At 33.2% G+C, this 18,199-nt stretch overlaps 1 protein-coding gene across 3 annotated transcripts in view; it reads left to right on the forward strand.

Annotated features, from left to right (window-relative positions):
* Nse4 (SMC5-SMC6 complex kleisin component Non-SMC element 1) overlaps positions 1-18,199 on the forward strand; it is a 131,267-nt gene that overhangs the window by 2,806 nt on the left and 110,262 nt on the right. For 2 of the 3 annotated variants that reach the window (XM_081761819.1, XM_081761818.1), the window contains exon 2: positions 17,952-17,990. The exons of the other annotated variant lie outside the window; for it this stretch is intronic. In XM_081761819.1, the coding sequence (XP_081617945.1) occupies positions 17,952-17,990 (39 nt within the window). The remainder of the gene's footprint in view (positions 1-17,951; positions 17,991-18,199) is intronic. 3 annotated transcript variants of the gene reach the window in all.

Below are 18,199 nucleotides of genomic sequence, written 5' to 3' on the forward strand. Positions count from 1 at the left end.
ATAGATAGATAGATAGATAGATAGATAGATAGATAGATAGATAGATAGATATATTCTGGAATGACGACTGCTGGCATTTATTTTCACTTTTAGTACACTTTCTTCTGAGGTAAATAACTTGTATGATGCAATAGAAGGGTATGTGTTATTAAACAAACCAAGTGATTTGACACAAACACATCAAATTTACTGAATTAAAAAGAGATGTGGAATGTATTGTAGAGTATATTTTGCATACTGTTACACGGGAACTCTATTCACATAACATAGTTTTACCTTATAATGTTTGAGATGTTTCGAACAAACTTGCTTATTGTACTATAATATTTGGGACTCAGTTTTATTCTATCAACTTGTAGTGCTATTAACAAGTTTGTCAAATATCGCACGTTGTTATCAACTTTAATTTATGCACAGTTATATATTTTATTTTGTATTATTTTATTTCTTTAACGTGCTATTATCTTCCACGTTTGTTCATAATAATTATTTTTCTATACCAATCCCAGAATAATTTGATTTTTTTTAATATGCTTCAATTGACAATTACCAAGCTATAATTTAATGTCTAGTAATGCAATTTAATGTCAAAACAACTATCAAGTTTTATATATATATATATATATATACACCGAACAAGCTCTTAATTTAGCGAATATTTGTCACATCTTAGGGATGCTTCATCGCCTATACTCCACAATAGTTTGAGTACAGTACAAATTCTAGGTATACAGTTATTCAGGCGAGAAAGCAGAACATGATGTGAACTAAATATAATTTGACTCTCAAACAACGAAAGATAATCGTACACTTTCGTGGAGAATTTTGACTTACATTGCAGAGTATGCAAAAGTAATGATACTTTCTAGATTTTATCACATATGCGTTATAAGTGTTTTATTTGATGATAATTACATGTAGTATGCATGCAAACATGATATACTTTGCAAACTTATTCAACACACACGGCAATTTTCGTTTCAAATTAAGCTGTTCGACAGTAAAATATGCACAAACCTTCATGCTTGATTGCATTTTCCCCTTTGTAATTTAATTAATTAGTTTCAAAAAGAAGGAAGATGAATAATCCATTAAAAGAAATCAACACTTCATCGTCTTATCGTGAAACAGTTTACAAATGTTATTGTGAAAATATATAGATGTTCGGCCATGCTTACAAATTTATATTTTGTTCAATATATTCAGTAGTAGAAACTCACTTCAGAAAGTTGAGGATTGGAACGTTAGAGGTTTGAAGTGAGAAGATAAACATTTATATTGATGACAAAGTTTCAGTTAACAGCGGTTGTGTTTGCTGTTACACATGTTTCGATTTCGATATCACTGGTTTGGGATTGTTTGTATATATATTGTTAAAAGAGGCTCTAATCCCAGTGGTAGTAGAAAACAAATAAGCTAGTTGGAAAAAAGTTTTTTTTTTATTTAAGAAAACATATCAAAACTTTTTTTTTATGTGAAAGCGCTACACACAAGGAAAAATCAAGATGACTTCAAACATTATTTGGCGAGATTTGAATTTACGAAGCAGTATAAGATTGATCGTGGAAAGAAGATAGTTTAAGTTGCCATTTTAAGTAGAAATGTTCTTACGTGTCCTTAAGAGTGTTATCAAGACGGGGGTGTAAATTTAATATGCAATTGTCATCTCTTGAGTTCGAGGTGTTTATATGTATACTTTTAATCAGTATTTAACTTTTATACATCTACTTTTAGTGCTGAAGTTGAAATATTTTTTTTTTTAAAACTAAATAGCTCCCAAACTGTCTTATAATGCTGATTTGAAACCATAAATGCGCGCCATTGATATTCGAAGTGGAAGAAACGTAATTCGGAGGTACCCATGTCAATTATGTTATTTTTTTAGATATATAAACACAATGACAATGACATATATTATTACATAACTTTTTCTTTGTTTCTTTGTTTTTTTTTTAATGCAACAAGCAGTTATATAATAATTCCTCGCTTCCAAACCTGGTAAACGGAATTTTTAATGGATCAAACTGCCTCTTCCGAATGATTGTTCAAGAATTAGGATTATGAATTAGATTTCTGAGCTTTCGGCATCTCATGGCCATTTAACTCGTCATGTATGAGGGATGACGTTCCTCGGCGATCACACTATCCGATGAAAGGGAATGAAGAAAAGATTGGAGGAGGAAGGAAGCGACCTGTGACTACTATATTAGGTACCATCCCGGCATTTGCCTGGTGTGAATGAGGGAATCCCAGGGGAAAAAAACTCACTGAAGATGGCTGCCCTGAAAAAGCTGTTACGTTTTTTTCGACCAAGTGTCCCCACCGGGAATCAAATCCGGGACCGCTCGCACCAAAGGCGAGAGCGTTAGCGACTACGCCACGCGGGGCCACGAATGATTGTTCAACTATGATTCTGTTTAGTAGAAGCATTTATTATAAAATGTGTATTACATACCTTGAGTAAAATTGTGGCATAATTGTTATTTCATGAGAAATTACTTCAGTTAAATTATATATATATATATGATTTTTCAGTAAAAAATGATTATCAATCGTACTAGGATCGAACATTATTTAAAAAATGATCCACGAAAATTATCAGACCCGGCAACATGGATTTTCTTCCCTCTTAGCACGTTCTCACTCACGAACGTATTTTTTTTCCTACACAATAGCAAACGTGACTGTTAGCCGCGGTTCGCGGTCAACAGAATTGCAGGTGGCTACGTGTGCATGCACTTATTCAAAATGCATTGAACCATGCTTCTCTAGTATTAACATGTTGTTGCTTGTCGGTGGATGTAAATAGCCTCTAAAAGAAAACTTGTAACACTTTAGCATTAAACAGCTACGTGTATGACAAAGTACGAATGTATATGATTACGCAATATGCATTGTTCTTTGTTAGTTATTATTATCCAATAATATAAAGCAATTTATCAACTCATATAGATTAATAATAATGTTATTACTGTATATTCGAAAACAAATTACTCGTGCAGGGTACGAAGTGGACATATTTTAAAAGTTTGGAAAGTTCAATGTCATAAACATGATTTATTTTATGTGTTTGCATTTTTCCTTCTTATGTGATATGGATATTCTGTGTTACTATGTATACATTGCAACCGATATTTTTTTAGATCAAATAACCGAGTTCTATAGTGCATATAACCCATGTTTGAGAAGTTACTGCATATTTTTGCATATAAGTGTATAACTCATATACTTATTACATTTTCAAAACTTCATTCACTAGTATCAGTTCATCCAAGGACGAACTTTGAGTTTACAGGTGGTGACTTTACGCAGCATAGAAGTATGTTAACGCTCTTTTTTTCCTTTTAATTCAAATATAACTGTGCAACTTCCAGGATTATCTTAAGAGGGAAAAGGGTGTGCGAATCTAAATTTAGTCCAAGGAAGAATTGTTACATGCTTGTCCATATGCATTAGTCATCTCAACAGTAGCATTAGTTTGCAGTTAATTAGTACAGCCAGTTAACAAAATTAGTCTGAGGGAAGAACATAGACTGAAAGTATTTGATAACAGGATCCTGAGAAGAATATTCGGACCCAAGAGGAACGAGAATGGGGAATGGCGGAAACTTCATAACGAGGAACTACATAGTTTATACGGTTTACCCAACATTGTTAGGGTCGTCAAGTCTAGGAGGCTTAGGTGGGCAGGTCATGTAGCTAGAATGGAATAAAGTAGAAACGCTTTCAAAGCCTTGACTGGAAGACCCATAGGAAAACGACCATTAGGAAGACCTAGGCGCAGATGGGAGGATAATATTAAGATGGATCTCGCAGAGATTGGAATACAAAGTAGAAACTGGATGCAATTAGCTAAGGATAGAAGTTAGTGGAGAGCTTTGGTGAACGCGGCACTGAACCTGCGGGTTCCATAGGCCATAGAGTTAGTTAGTTAGTTAGTTAGTTAACAAAATTGTTCTTCTGTGTGTACATCATATTTGATATTGTTATGCGAAAATAGAAGTCTTCCTATTTATTTCTTCTCAAGCAATGGATTATTTGGGAAGACATTTTATAAACTGATTCAAAATATTTAACCTGTAAAGGCTGTGCTAAGCAAGTACAACACACATACACTCAGTGCCAATACACGTATTCCTTCCCACTGGGAGAGTCAAATAATTTCGTCACTTCCGATGGCAAAGCATCTCCATTTTTGGTTCCAAATAGTAAGGCTGCTAGCTAAAGAAAACATAGGACTCTATATAATAAATATTTTCATTCAATGTGTTTCCTTACTTTCTACACGTTTCATCTATTTTTTATCTTAAGTTTATTGTTTCTGAAATTGAAATAAAAGCAAAGAAACAGCGTTACAGTGTACACCCCACGAGGAAATTCGGTTTGGTTTTGAAATTAAAAAAAAAATCTTAACAATCTATATTCTACCTAGCCTAGGTTTAAATATAGTTCAAATGAGATCCCGTATAATTTAAGATGAATTAATGTGCGAAAATACAAAATATTAAGGCATTACCGAATAGATCGCTTAGTTAATTCATTTGAACGTTGAATTCTACGGATACATTAGTATTGTCCAATCTGGTAAATGCTTTCTATTGAATAAAATCATCTCAGAGGTTGCTTAAAACTCCGAAACCTAACTTGCGTCAGCTACTCTATCAATCAATGACGATATCCATTATTAACCCCATAGGAATATATGATTAACCAATTTTCGATTGCTCACATCTTGATACAAGTGCATTGTCGCAATCCTCAAAATTTTCATTGCCCCCCCCCCCCACCAAAAAAGGAAAAGTAGATAATGGAGAATACTTGAGTTGGTTATGATAAAACTAATGTAATTTGCTTGACAGACTAAATTTTACTTAATTGCGAAATCTTCTGCCTTTCTTAAAAACATCATTACGATATAACTAAAGTTCGATTGTACCGTTTTCAATGTGAAATTATCCTGAAAAAAAAAAAAAAATATGTGCAACTAACGCCTTAAAACCCACATGTAATGTCTTGGGATCAACTGGATACTCACCTGTACCAATACATTCTACTCCTAACGTTTGGCCTTCCACATTTTGAAAAAAAAAAGTATCCATCAGGTGATTTTTTTGTGATTGTGTGTATTCTGGACGGATATACGGACAGATGGGGTGAATATGGTGTTTCAAAACAACACCGACAACGTTTGGAAGATGATTCCTGACACCAAGATAAGACAAAAAGTATAGACCCACTTGGGCGAACAAAGGTTTCTTTTGGAGTTATAGGCTACCGAAAAATGAAAAAAATGAAATACAAAGGTCTATAACTCCAAAACTATCGAACCTACCGTAGTTGGGTCAAGAGTTCCCTTTGGAACTAGTATGTGTCCTATCCAAATATCCATGTTTCAGAATCATGCGGTACTTCTGCAACAACTTTTATAGAGGTAGACAGTGAGTACTTCAAATTATATGCCCGTAGCCAAACTCTCATTATAAGAATTGCTGCGTGAGTACCGCAGGATTCCGAATAATAGATATTTGGATAGGGCACATACTAGTTTCTAAGTGAAGTATTGATCAGACTACGGTAGGTCCTATAGTTTTGGAGTTATGGACCTTAAAATTTCATTTTTTTTTTCATGCTTTCGACAGGCTATAACTCCGAAAGGAAGCGTTTGAGCATCCAAGTTGGTCTATACTTCTTATCTTATTTTGGTGTCAGGAATCACCTGCAAAAAGTTGTCAGTGTTATTTTGAAACACCCTGTATAAAGTTTTTGTTGATAAAATATCCACTATTTTGGCAGGATGTGGGACACGTATTCTGCTGGCCGAAACATGTATTCTTCTCAGAGATCAAAGGCAAAACATTTGTTGAAGGTGAAGGCCATACATTTGTGGGCATTTTTTTTTTTTTTTTTTTTTGCGAATGTCAAAAGTTATTCACTAAAATCAGGGATGGGTATCCATGTGCCAAGGTACTCCTATCAAAGTTCAAGGAGGGTACTCTCTTGAACTAGTTATGTTACTTAGGTGGAATGTGTTTGCGTGTTGAACTGCAAGTACTACTATCGAATAACACAACTGGAAATAAAAATATGGCTTAAAACTCTCCATCTCATTAAAATAGTTTCGGTCAGTAACAATCAAATACCTCCAAATGTGTTTGGAAATAATTTATGCACAAAACCAGAATCGATTTTAACGAATCTGTTAGGATCAAAAACTTGTATCTCATACAAGTCAAGCTAGCCAACAACTATCTGATTTCTCATCAACTGACATTTCACTATTGAAGCACTGCCCTGTACCAACTTGTCTGTCATAAATAGCATTTTCTGTTTACAGAAATGTGTTAAGCGACAGTTAGTACATACAGTTGTTTATTGTAACATAAAAGTTCGGCAAATATGAGCGTGAATTTGAAGTTGAATCGTTATCTTAACACAAAATAAGGCAAATTTATTTGAATTAGTTTATTCTCATATACATCAATTTCTTGTACTGTAAATCAGTCGCATTGAACATGCTAACTTATGTTACAAGATGTAATGGATTTTATCAATAACAGGTAGGATATGATTATTGGATATTTTCCACTGCATTGCTTATGTTGAAACATATTTGCACATTTGACTGGATGTTTTCGCAATTGTTGGTGCATAGTTGCATGGACATTTTTACATTTTCTTTCTTGTTTAGTCATGAGAACTCTAGGATGCAGCATTTTTAATACATTACTTGTTTGTTTAATTTTCCTTTCTTCGTACTTGGCAACAGAGTCGAGCCTCAATGAGCTTCTCTAAACTTAAATAATGTAATATCTATACCAATCAACACGAATATAATAGCGAGCTATCTCATTGGTTGGAATTCATGGTCAGTTATCAGCATCTTAATGTGACGTGGAAGTAGAGTTTAAGGTGGAATCCGAACCATTGTAATAGGTATAAATTTTAAGGCTATCCAACCAAAAATAGAACCACAGATCCATGGTCCCACGAAGTAGAAACTGGATCTAGTTGGCTAAGGACATAAATCAGCGGAGAGCTTTTGTGAACACAGCATTGAACCTTCAGGTTTCATAGGTTATAAAGTTAGTTACATAATCAATAATAATAATAATAATAATAATAATAATAATAATAATAATAATAATAATAATAATAATAATAATAATAATAATAAATTTATAATTTTCCCCGGAATCCAACTTCGCTTCTGCTGCATAAGAATGCTACTTGTTCATTTTCGAGTTCAGGAGAGCGGATTTAGGTCAAATGATCTATTTTCGTTCATGTCGGAGGCAAAAGTTTGAATTTGATGGCTCTCTTAATTTATATTCGAATCGCTGATTTGAGAAAAGTGGTTTACTCTATGCACGATTTTTGCTTTGTCTTGTTTTCCGCATGGAACATTAAACATCCGTTCTATTAGAAGACAAAGTCATACACATCCAGAAACAAATAATGCAAAAGAAGTGCAAAGCTTGTTTTAAAGAAAACCCACTTTCTTTATCCATAAGGTTTCTCTAATTAAACACATATATATATATATGTGTGTGTGTGTGTGTGTGTGTGTGTGTGTGTGTGTGTGTGATTTGTACGCACTGGGACAGCCCTCTAGAGAATAAAATTCTGACTGTGCGAGCCAAGAGGGAAAATGTAGCTTCAATAAACGTGACTTTCGACAGTAAGCAGTACGAGATTCTTATTGATGTTGATATTGTGAAAAGTTTTGATTTTTCCTTTATTTTTTATGTTCTTAAAAAAACTTAAGTAGGCTATTCCTTTTTTTTAAATTCACTAACTTATGTTTAAGTCTCACAGGGTCGACTTATTGCTTTCTTAAAAATTCTAGTTAGTCGTCAGTTCTTTACCAACACATTTTACTTCGTAGTGCCAAGGAAATTGAACAATACAACGCTTTTTTTTCTTTTTTTTAAATTTAGGTTTAATTTTCTGATGCTCCTCTACTTTCCGAATTTACAGGGCATATACATTCCTTGTGTGTATGTTCTTTATGTTCTTAAGGTTTATGCAGTGTCTAAAATTAGACAAATTGTAACAAAATTAAAATTATCGTGTTTATTACTCAAAAGCCTAAATACATTATGTTAAAACTTGTTAACAGCAACTGCCTTCAAAATAAATAAATAAATAAATAAATAAATTGTACTTCTGAAGTTCGATAAATTAGGCTATAGTATATTATTATCATATTGGAGTGATCTACTGATACAAGAGGTTTGAATTTAACTTAACTTTCAGCATTCTGGAATCCTTACATTTTTTTTTTCAATAGGTGGGCATGCAGAGTCACCGCTAAAGTCACAGTTAGCCGCTAATATTTCAACAGATTGACTTCATTAATAGGGTCGACTGAGATGATCGCTCTAGCTTTATACATATATACAGAGTGTCTCAAAAGTCTCTTGACATAGAGTAACACTGTTATTATCACAGTTACAACAAAATGTAAGAAGAAAACCGTGTCCAAATACGATGTTCGAAACTAAAGTGAAGAACTTAAAAAAAAAAAAAAAACGGACTAGCCCTTTGCGCCGTACACTCTTTATGTGCCGAATGTTAATTGAAAATGCAACGTTGCCACTAATACAGTCTCTAGAGGAGAGAGCAGGGCCTGAGTTGAATAAATTGTGTAAGAGTATGGTGAATGAGGGCATATTTGAAATGGTGGCTGTCCATCTACACGTTAGTGCAAAAGAGAGTAACTTCATTTCGCTTATGCTGCAGGTAACGACGTTACATTTTCATTTAATATTGGGCGCATAAAGAGTGTACAGCCCAAAGGACAAGTTAGATTAAAAAAAAAAATCACCGTAGATTGAAAACATCACATTTGAAGATGGTTTTCCCTCTTGCATTTTGTTGTAACTCTTTTAATAACAGAGTTACCCTATGTTAGGGAACTTCCGAGACTCCCTCTCTCTCTGTATATATATAGGGTGTTAATGAACTATGCCGACAAACTTTAAGAGGTAATTCCTCACATCAAAATAAGAGAAAAAGTTCATATGGACCTGTGGCGAAAAATGCATAGTTTCAGAGTTAGGGCTGTCCAAAATCACGAAAAGAAAACAAATTTCAAAAGGCCGTACTTTGAATTCGAGAGACTGTCGATGGTGGTCCTTATCAGCGTAAAGGAAGTCACGAATACGCAATCCAAAAATGCATACATATTTCATTAATGCTCAATGGGTGTAAAGATTATCCCTGCAGGGTGAAATTCTCAGACATTCCATCAACCGAATTTTGAGATATGGTCCGATTTTATGATTGGTCCACAGCAGGCAAACTATAAGCCTTGATAGCAGTGGACACGGAATCCTTTGGCGGGATGTTGGAAGTGTAAAGAATCGTCTCTCGTACTCGGAAAGCGCATGGTGCGACGTTTTCTTTCACGCTTATAAGCAGGGTGCGAATTACCGGGGGGATGAGGGGGATTTTCCCCCTCAATCACATTTTGTTCCCCCCAAAGAAGTCAGCTGAAGTATCCCCACCAGGGATGCTCACTTTCCCCCTCAAACTATGCTTAGTATAACTCCAAATTTCACTGATTGTTGTTATTTCTTGTAAATTTAATCTTCTGGCTGTATTTCGAAATGATCGATGTAAACTGTTCAGTTTTGGTCATTTCTACTTACCACCTAATTACCCACTATTTTCAACGTTGTTTAGTAGAACTATATTATTATGACTACGGTTGTTACTTGCAACTGTACCTTTGTACCCTTCAGTTCGTCATCGTTTGTGAATTTGAATGTACTAATTGCGTATAACAAAGCCACATATAGATTTATAAATGTTATTAGAGGTTGGCCAAGAAGAAGTAAACAAATAGCTTATTCTACCATACTTGGCGATGTTCGGATATGTCATATTCATCCTCTATATTTGTATCGATTATCATCTTATTCATCTTATTTTAATTTTTGTTATAACATGTTATTCCATTTTCCAGTGTACTCTTTGTTAGCACATGGTCTTCATTCCCTAGTAGGTTGTGTGTATGCAACTTAAAAGTTGCATTTAATTTGTGATAATTAGCATAGTAATCACTGCTTTTACAGTTTACGGAAATGAACTTTTGAAACTGTACTCAAAATCTGAGATATAGGTATTCTCTCGTAAGTATATGTTAACGTACACGCTGGGGGATACGCTCCTAGTGAGAAGACATGTTAATGAATGTGATTTTTAGATGAATAAGCGAATAATTCAAGATTTGTTTCAGCATTTGTTAATACGACTGGTCCTCCGTGTCATTGTCCGTGTCTGTATAAGCATTTGAACTGAAGCGTTTTTTTTTTTTTTTTTGTTTTTTTTAAGTTAACTCTTCATTTTTCCATCTTTTCGCTGTACAGTTTGCTGTCCACGCAATTAATGTTGTCTGAAAAACTTCAGTGTAATGTTTTACTTTATTTGAATAACGTAGCCCATAGTGAATCAACTCATCTTCAACCTAACAGTAAAGTCATTTTTAAGTGTTGACTTCCTGTGCCCATCACGGAATCGATATTTGGAGAAAAAAGTCGTGATGAGCACAGCTTTAGCGGGAAGTAGAAGCACAAGCTCGAAATTTGAATTGAGAGATTTTAAATATTTGGCCTTCGATTTGACCTTGATGTGAGAAATCGGGACCAGCAACAATCCATTTCTTATTTGATAGGCTAATATCTAGATTTTCTTTAAAAAAAAATGTCCGGTTTAACTGATAATTTTAGTGGTTTTCACAAGACTGAAGTAGGTTTCTTTTCCCAACCTGTATGTATTAATGCAAAGTGGAAGCTTTCAATATGAGTGGAAAAATTAACATATGCTTGTGATCATCGCTCGAGGCGAATTATTAACTAAATAAACCTTAGAGAGCTACGAGGACAAGAGTGAGTACAACATTCAAACACGTTCAGAAAGGTTTAGTAGGGTGTGTGTATGTCAGACAATATATATGTGCATAGTTATTGTCGGTAGATTTATTAAATTAATAAATCTCTTATTTATTACAGATGGCACACACACACACACACACGAACACACACACACACACACACACACACACACATATATATATATATATATATATATATATATATATATATATATATATATATATATATATATATATATATATATATATATATATATATATATATATATATATATATATATATATGGGGGTAAGACATTTATTGTCTCATTTTGAAATTTGAACCTTCAGACTATGTCCTTTGGCCTAATTTTATCCCCCCCAATATAGATTATCTAATTCGCACACTGCTTATAAGTGAAGAAAGCGTGAAATATACCGTGACGAAATACATATTATTACTCTTTATTCCTAACACACACACAAACACACACACACATACACACACACACATAAACACACACACACAAAAAAAAAAAACAAAAAAAAACGGAGCTTCCTGTTCCTAACACTTCCGCCTACTCTTCGAAGCATTGGATGTCCAATGTTGTCGAGGTTTATCTCCTGCCTACTTTAGACCTTTGTTGAAATTACGGTATATCTGAAAACTCTATTGAAAACATATCTGAGAATTACACACTGTAAATAATACCCTCTACGTCTATTGACAATTGATGAAATATGCACTTCTGGATTGTGTATGCGTGACTTCCTTTACGCTGATAAGAACAACCATCTACAGTCTCTCGAATTCGAAATAGGGCCTCTTGAAATTTGCTTTTCTCGCGATTTTGGACAGCCCTAACTCTGAAACTATGCACTTTTCGCCATAGACAACTTTGAAATTGAAATAATAATAATAATAATAATAATAATAATAATAATAATAATAATAATAATAATAATAATAATAATAATAATAATAATAATACAGTCTTTCGAATTCGAAATAGGGCCTCTTGAAATTTGTTTTTTTTCGCGATTTTGGACAGTCCTAACTCTGAAACTATGCACTTTTCGCCATAGACAACTTTGAAATTGAAATAATAATAATAATAATAATAATAATAATAATAATAATAATAATAATAATAATAATAATAATAATAATAATAATAATAATAATAATAATAATGAGACAACACATTAGTCCTAGGACGTGCCAAAATTCAGAATATACTGTATATTATAAAGTTGAAAGTGACTATGTTTGTGATTCTTAATCTCCTGAACCGTCCGACAGATCTCTCAAATTTTTGACGTAGGCGAGGTTCTGGCCTGGGAGTGCTTTTAGCTATTAACTTTGACGGTGCGACTTAGGGAAGGAGGAGGAGGGGGACAAAAAATAAATAAAACTTAATAATTCTTGAACCACCCAACCGATCTTGATCAAATTTTCAATATAGATAAGGCTCGGGACTGGGATGATTTTTTTTTTTTCATCTCACTTTGACGGAGCAACGTAGGGAAGGGGATGGAGGGGTAGATATACAATAATCAATTAATGTAAAAATAAAAATGACTACACTCGTGAATTAATTACTTTCGTAACACCTATCGATCTCAATCAAATTTTCAACATATATGAAGTTCAAACCTGATAAGTTGTTTTATCATTTCATTTTGACAGTAGATCTTAGCGGACGAGAGGGGAGGATAGAAATATATGAAAATAAATATAACTTAATAACTCTTGAACCACCCGACAGATCTCGATCAAACTTTCAACACAGATAAGGTTCGGGCCTGGGATGTTTTCGTTATTTCACTTTTACAGTGGAACCTAGGTACTGGAGAGGGGATATATATGTAAAAAAGAATAAAATTAAAGTGACCGTCTTTGTGACTTCATCACGCTTTAACCACAGGACCGATCTTACTCAAATTTTCAGTATGGATGAAGTCCGATCCTGGGTGGTTTTTATCATATCACTTTGACGGTAGACCATAGGGGGAAGGGAAATATATAAAAGTAAATAAAACTTAATAACTCTTGAACCACCTAACCGATCTCGATCAAATTTTCAACACAGGTGACATTCGGGCTTGGAATAATTTTTATCGTTTAACTTTGGCGGTGCAAGGTAGGAGAAGGAGAGGGGTAGATATATATGTAAACAAAAATAAAAATGAAAGTGTCTGTCTATGTGACTTCACTCTTGAACCACCTGACCGATCTCGATCAAATTTTCAACATAGATGAGTTTCGGTCCTGGGATGGTATTTGTCTATTCACTTTGATGATAGAACTTAGGGGAGGAGGTAGGATGGGGGTATATAAAAAATAAACAAAACTTAATAACTCTGCAACCACCAGACTGATCTCGATCAAATTTTCAACCTAGATTAGGTTCGAACATGAGATGATTTTTGTCATATCACTTTGACGATGTAACTTAAAGGAGGGGAAATACATACATATATAAATACATACATACATACATATATATATATATATATATATATATATATATATATATATATATATATATATATATATATATATATATATATATATATATATAAAATGAAAATTGTGAATATCAGTGTCGAACTCATACTTTTCGGTGACGCTGAGATGAACAATGACACATCGGATGTCACGGCCCGCAACATGGGGAGGAGAGTGGATATATATATATATATATATATATATATATATATATATATATAAATCATCAAAAATGACCAATATCAAGGAGCGCTTTAGTGATAGTAGCCTGACTAACGAAACATGCTACTTTTTTTTTTTTAATTTAACACAACGAAACGGGTAATTGATGCTAGTACATAATAATAATAATAATAATAATAATAATAATAATAATAATAATAATAATAATAATAATAATAATAATAATAATAATAATAATAATAATAATAATAATGTATGTCTATGTTGGCCACTTTTAAATGGAACCGATGGCGACCAACATAGGCAGATTCCACTCTACCGTGAATGGCATAGTTAGAACGTAGTACCTTTGTGCTCATCCAACTTTCAAATAGAGTTTAGTCTAACTTAAGTGTATTTGAATAGACGCAAGATAATTATTGTACCTTTAAAATATCTGAAAAAAGTGAGAAAAATATATCCTTTTATTGAAACGAACTTAAACATAAAAAAACGTTCTTTTTTTTACAACACTAACTGGAATACTTCGGAAATACTACTAAAATTAGACACATGTTACGTGATATTGATTTGCTCGCCTTAATATGAATGTATAATATTTATTCCTTAATTGTATCCAAACTTGCGAAATTAAACAAATGACAAGAACCTTAACCATAGCTACTTACAATGATTTTACTTTTAACGTTCTCGCAAGTTTGTCGTAATTACATTGGAAAATATACTGATAACTTTGTACATGTTCTTCTTGCAAGAATAGAACCAAGTATAACATTGTATATACAAGGAAAATTCGAAAGTAGAGCTAAGTATATTCTTTTATTTTCGAATCCCGTTATACCATGTTTTAAAAATGAAAAAAAAATCGAAATTAAAGAATTTGCACACCTTCTATCAATTTTTCTGAACACTATTTTTTTTTTCTGATTTTGAATACTGTATCTAGGTTAAATTTAATCAACTTTACGTCATCTTTTTGTTTTGTTAGTTGTTTAGAAATACAACGCTAATATTTGTATATTTGTTCTCGAAAGACAACAGCAACTGGACAACCACCGCCATCTGGCAAGTGAAACTAACTTCAGGTTCTGGTAGTTACGACTTACATCAATAGATGGCCACGCAATTTATGTTAAGTGATACATCTAGCAGAGTAATCTTTCTTTTCTTTTCATTCGTTTATTATTAGTATTTTGGTTGCAGGTAACGCTATTTTTGCACACTGTTTATCGATATAGACTACAATATTCGAATGTTATCTTGATCGATGAGAATTGAAATTTGTTCTTTAAACAATGGTAATAAAGCTGTTGAAAGCTCTTTCCTGGGTAAGCGGTTAGCGCACGAGCCTTTGGGTGGGAGACCCGAGTTCGATTTCCGGCGAGAGCTCATGTGGTTCGGATTCCATGTTAATCAGTAGGTCCCATCACATATAACCTCGCTGCTGAAAGGGATGTAAACAAAAAAACAACTCAACTCAATAAAAACTCTTCACAATTTAATTTATTTCTTACACCGTTGAGACAGACCCAGGATAAGATTTTTTTTTTCATAGTGAAAGTATGAAAAGTGTATAAAGACGGACTACGTCTATAGATATATTATTATATGCTAGAGTATTTATAAAATTCAGATCACGCCAAATACTAATAATGAAATTATAAACATATTAGTTGTTTCACATTGTGAAAGGACGATGGAGCTTCAAATTGTTTGAAGCCAATACCGAAACTGGTCGTAATAAATGCATAACTAACAGTTCTAACTCAGAAATAACGTCAGATGCATAGTTATTTCTGAGACACTGAACAAGCCATTAAATAAAAAAAAAATATTCCTTACTATATCTTACCAATGTTGCCGCATGCAGATTAAAAAAAATAAGCCGGAAATAGTAAATTTTTACAACATTTAACACTACTAGATGAAATTTGTCGTAGGTGTAGTATATTTTTGGACAATTAATCGATCACAGAAAACTGATTCCTCATATTTCATAGTTCATTTGTTGCATGGAAGTTGGTAGTGAAACTGGTAGTACTAAAATTATAACACTTCCGGTATTAGTAGCAATATTGAAATGCGTATGGTGTATTTTCTTGAAGCACTTTTTCAAATTAAAAAAATAAAACATTTGTCGCTATATATTACCGTATTTGATCTATGACGATCAACCTCGAAACTGGAAATGGCTAAATTCTACCACTTCCGGTTTGAATATAGAGTTAACAAAGGAAAACAAGTATATTATTGGAACAATGAATCGACTCCCAAAAGGCCGTTTCTCGCCACATTTTACCGTTTTTGCTCTACAACTGTTAATCTTGAAACCGGAAATTGTTCATTTATATCAATTCTGTTTAAATAGAGAGTTAACAAATAAATGAAAACATGTTAGTGGACAATGTATTCATTCCCAAAGGACCACTCTTTTGCTGCCTCTTGCAGTTTCTGCTCTATTCCAATCCAATCAATGTTGAAACCATATGTGATTCATTTCTGCCAGTTCCGGTTTACTAGATGGTTAGCAGAGTTTACACAACATATTGTTGTGACGGTGAATCCATTCCGAAATTCGATTTTCGTTATCACTTATTGTCTTTGCACTATGAACAACAATATACAAAACGGGAAGTAGTGGCAAATTTATATTACTTCCAGTTTTAGTATGGATATTCGGATGAAAATATTGCATTTTCTTGAGACGTTGAATCGGTTTCAATCAAGTCTAGATGTTCGCTAGATTATATGCTGCTGTTTTTGTCCTATGACGATCAACCATGAGACAGGAAATAGTTAATTTATACAACTTCCGATTTGAATGGAGATCTAACGGGTGCTTGAGACAATTAATAGAGCTGTTTCTCAATATAGTTTACCTATACTGTTTTTATGTTTGTTCACAAACAGACAGACATACGTACATAGCCCCTTTACAATACTTCAGATACGTATACATAGCATACTTTGGGAGTCTAAAAAAATAATCTCTAGTAAAAAAAAAAATGAAACAGTGTGTGTATCTGTGTGTATGTGGACATGTTTTCACACAGAAATGAGTGGTCCAGAAGCACTAAATTTGCTACAAGAATATATTTTTACTAAATCTAACCACCTACAAAGATTTTTCTTTTAGATTTCTGGTCCGAGGGAGATTTTCAAGGGTGGTAAATATGCCACACGTATGACTGATTTATAAGAGCGCTTGACCTGCACGCAATCAGGAGTAAGTTTTGATATCGCGGGCTTGCATAACAACAAAGGATAATAACCCGGTCAATGGGATAGTTATGGAAACATTCTTCTGTCTCTCATGTGCCCAGGATCTGAATTAAAATTACGCAACAACGGGTGCTTACATCTAATACCATAACAAATATTACAGTAAATATTGAGGTCACTCTGTTTGTTTTGGAGTTAAGAAACAACAATAAATAAGAAATGGTAAACAAAATAATTAAGTGTCTATGGCTGTGTTTTTCCCAATTGCAAATTCTAGCCCAGTTACCCCTTAGCAAAATGTTTCCACTAAAGCACGAAATAAGGGATAGAGTATTAAGTTTTCTTCTCTTTTTAGCTCAGCAATTTGTACGACGAACTGGAAATTAAAGAACTATTGCAAAGAAATAAGTTGAAATTTACGATTGAGTGCAAGAGGCATATGTAACTGTGGCTTATTTATACACATAGTCACTTGCAGAAGCCAACTAATACTTCTCGAACAGTGATTTTCTATAACTCCAATGAGCCACTACATTCCAAGAGATATGTTGTGCTAAGAAACAATATTAATAATAACACCATTCACATTCACATGTCACAAAATAATGATAATAATAATAATAATAATAATAATAATAATAATATCCACAACAGACTGATAAGAGTAAATGGTGCTTGATATCGAATATATTTATCAATTTAAAAGTACAGAATACTCATCTGTACTTTGTGTTATGGAAAATTATTGTAACTTTTGTTGAATGTATGTTGAATGAATGTACTTAATAAATGTGATTTTTCAAAAAAAAAAAAAAAAAAAAAATATGTATGTTGCTAGCTGTAGAATCAGTTCAAACGGTGTCGATGCGATTAGAATATCTCAAAGCAGAAGCATATTTATTACCAGTTTTGCTTAGCAATGTTGAAACTTCACAGCAGTTTGTCAGGTCGTGGAAGGAGAAGCGAGCCTTCGTTAAGCAGTGAATTAAATTTTCTGTTTTCTCAGAAAATGAGTATCCAAGAATGAACCTAGTTAGAAAAGATAAAATTGCTCGTAATGCCTTAAATTAGACACGCGGAGCTTAGAGGTCTATAACTTTAATGTTGACTTGATTCTATAATATAGTTTTAATTGTTACATTTCAATTTATCTTACAGGTGTGCTCGAAAATGACACAATCTCGCACTTTGTTCGAGGTAAGAATATACACTTCAATTAACACAAAAGTGGGGATACTTTGCATCGTCGTATGTCAATCAAAGATGTTCAAATACTATCCTAATGCTACACGAGATGTTTCAAAATTATTTTGAGAAAATAGTGATAAATGCATTTGAAATGTGAAGCAGGAAATGGCATACTTAAGTACATATTTTCAAATACATTTATTGAAATATTCAGGCAA

Source organism: Thermobia domestica, chromosome 6 (assembly GCF_964235325.1).
Source record: "Thermobia domestica chromosome 6, izTheDome1.hap1.1, whole genome shotgun sequence".
Classification (NCBI taxonomy): Eukaryota; Metazoa; Arthropoda; class Insecta; order Zygentoma; family Lepismatidae; genus Thermobia; species Thermobia domestica.